Genomic DNA, 2,415 nt, shown 5'->3' with positions numbered 1-2,415 from the left:
CCAAAGCCTTCTTCCATTTTCTGGAAAATTAGCCTTTGTCCAAAGCAAGAGTTCTGTTGCTTTTCTTTCTAGAAACATTGTACGAATTTATTTATTTTTTCCAAAAAAGAGGTTGAAACACAGTAGTATAAGATTTGATGCTGTTCTACTCACATGACAAATTTTCGTTTTCTCGCAAACATGCTTAAAACTGTTTGGTGGATCGAAGGCGTGGCCATTCATGCTATAGCCCTATGATGCGACACCTCCTCCTCCTCATTTGTCGCATCTCTATCTTCTCTTTCATCATCGCACAATCTCCACCCCCTTCGCCGGCACCACTCCTCCTCTGTCCCCGTCATCGCTTCTCCGCCACTTCCTTTAACTTTCTCGCAATCGCAACAACTTATTGCGAATTAGCACACACTACCTACAATGACTAGAAAAACCGCAAGAAAACAAACATAATTTCAGCACCACTTACCTACTAGTCCGGTGCGACCATTCTAAGTCTAACGCGTGGAAGGTCGCGCACCGGATTTTTTTTCTGAAGAAGAAAAAAAAATGTACTGCCGCACTTGAGACTGTGAAAAGTCATGAGTGACCCACTAAAAATCTCACCCCACATTAATTTGTTCCGAAGAAAGTCACAAGTAACCCACCAATGGAGTGTTGCTTACACCAAAGTGTAGCCCTCTGATTCGAGGATGCGAAAAGTCACAAGTGACTCACTAATCTTGGATTTCACCGAAGTGGCATGGCACTATCAAGAATCAAGAGAGTTGTTAATGTCATCCCCTGCCCCCATACACGTGAGCGCCATGAGGCACATCACCCTGCCCACCCAACCTAATTATCCCAGGGGCATTCCTGTCCACCACCCCTGTATATATACTCCTGATACCACCGTGACCAAATCAAACAAGCTCCATTCATCTATTCTTCGTCTCCACCGATCCCTTTGGTAGACCAACCAGCAGCAGCTCTCGGCTCACCTCTCCCTGCTCCTCGATCTATCTAGTCTAGTCTTCAGTGTGGCCATGGCGAAGGTGCACCCGAACCTGGCCGTGCCGTCTCTGGGGATGGCGGCGGCGGCGGCGGCCCGCGACGACGAGCCGGTGACACTGACGGTGTGGCGCAAGTCGCTGCTCTTCAACTGCCGGGGGTTCACGGTGTTCGACGCCAGCGGCAACCTGGTGTACCGCGTGGACATCTACGCGTCCGACTCCCGCGCCGAGGTGGTGCTCATGGACGCCGCGGGGCGGCCGGTGCTCACCGTCCGCCGCAAGAAGGCCATCAGCCTCATGGGCGACCAGTGGCTGGTGTTCCCCGGCGAGGAGACGCGCGCGCCGCCGCTGTACGCGGTGAAGCGCACGCCGCAGTACATGCGCGGCGGCGGCAAGTCGACGGCGCACGTGGCGGCGTGCGCGGGCGGCGCGCGGTACGAGGTGGAGGGGTCGTACGCGCGGCGGTGCTGCGCGGTGTACGACGAGCAGCGGCGCGCGGTGGTGGAGGTGCAGCCCAAGGAGGCGGTGGGCACGGACGTGTTCCGGATGGTGGTGCGGCCGGCGGGCATGGACGTGTCGCTGGCCATGGCCGTCGTGCTCGCGCTGGACCAGATGCTCGGGAGGCCGGGGCTGCTCAGGAGCTGGTCCTCGTAGCGCCACTGAGACTGGGTCGCCTCCTTCCGTTTGCCTCCTTCGATTTCCGACATTGTTTGGGCCCGAGAGCAGAACAGCTCCGATGTGCCCCCCTTCTCTCTCTTTTTTTTGTTTCCTTTTTGGAAACTTTCTCTTTGATATATATGAAAGTCTATGTGCATCGAAATCCTTCTTGAGGTGTATGGTTTTGTTCATTTTTACTGTAATAAAACCATGCATTTTGTAAAGATTATTAAAGTGGGATGAAACTGTATTACTCCTATACTTCTATAAAAGAAGTCACACTAGGCCAATTTCACTGTCTACGTTCTCTCCAACTTTTGTACTAGCACCAAAGGCCCTTCTCAAAGTTAGCTGAAATTCTCCGATGTAGAATCTGAAATCTGAACCCAATTGCGTGTCAAAGAGGCCGGTGCAAGCAGTCTAGCAGAACCGGACTTCCTCGGTCGACCAGCCAGCGCTCACTCCAGCTAGTACAGTAGCTAGCGCCGGCCAATGATCCGCGTTGAATTCCCACGGCCGAAAGCTGCGCAACCACCCGCCGGAGCTTTCAGTGCCTGGTGTATGTGGGCCCATAGGCCAGTAAGATCGACTCGCATTATTGTTTTTCTGAAACAAGGCAAAAGATGTGCCACCAGCAATGAAAAATATTTCCTGTCCAGAGAAAACTTATTTGAAACCAGCCGTGGCCACAAAATGACTGTTGGTCAAGCAAACTTATTTTACCAATCCTAAATTCTATAATGAAGATTGAAGATACTATCGCCCTGTTTGG

The 2,415-nt window shown here is 52.2% G+C and overlaps 1 protein-coding gene across 1 annotated transcript; it reads left to right on the top strand.

The window, feature by feature from the left end:
* Window positions 1-908: 908 nt before the first annotated feature.
* Window positions 909-1,943, top strand: LOC119284173 (protein LURP-one-related 8-like). The gene has a single exon (XM_037563410.1). It carries the CDS (start codon window positions 1,020-1,022, stop codon window positions 1,638-1,640), a length of 621 nt encoding a protein of 206 aa, XP_037419307.1. The 5' UTR covers window positions 909-1,019; the 3' UTR covers window positions 1,641-1,943.
* The last annotated feature ends 472 nt before the right edge of the window (window positions 1,944-2,415 follow it).

Source organism: Triticum dicoccoides, chromosome 1A, assembly GCF_002162155.2.
Source record: "Triticum dicoccoides isolate Atlit2015 ecotype Zavitan chromosome 1A, WEW_v2.0, whole genome shotgun sequence".
Classification (NCBI taxonomy): Eukaryota; Viridiplantae; Streptophyta; class Magnoliopsida; order Poales; family Poaceae; genus Triticum; species Triticum dicoccoides.
This window is presented reverse-complemented; position numbering and strand designations above follow the sequence as displayed.

Bases quoted from the DNA above. Each gene is read 5' to 3' on its own strand.
- LOC119284173 (XM_037563410.1), top strand. From the start codon at position 1,020: ATGGCGAAGGTGCACCCGAACCTGGCCGTGCCGTCTCTGGGGATGGCG.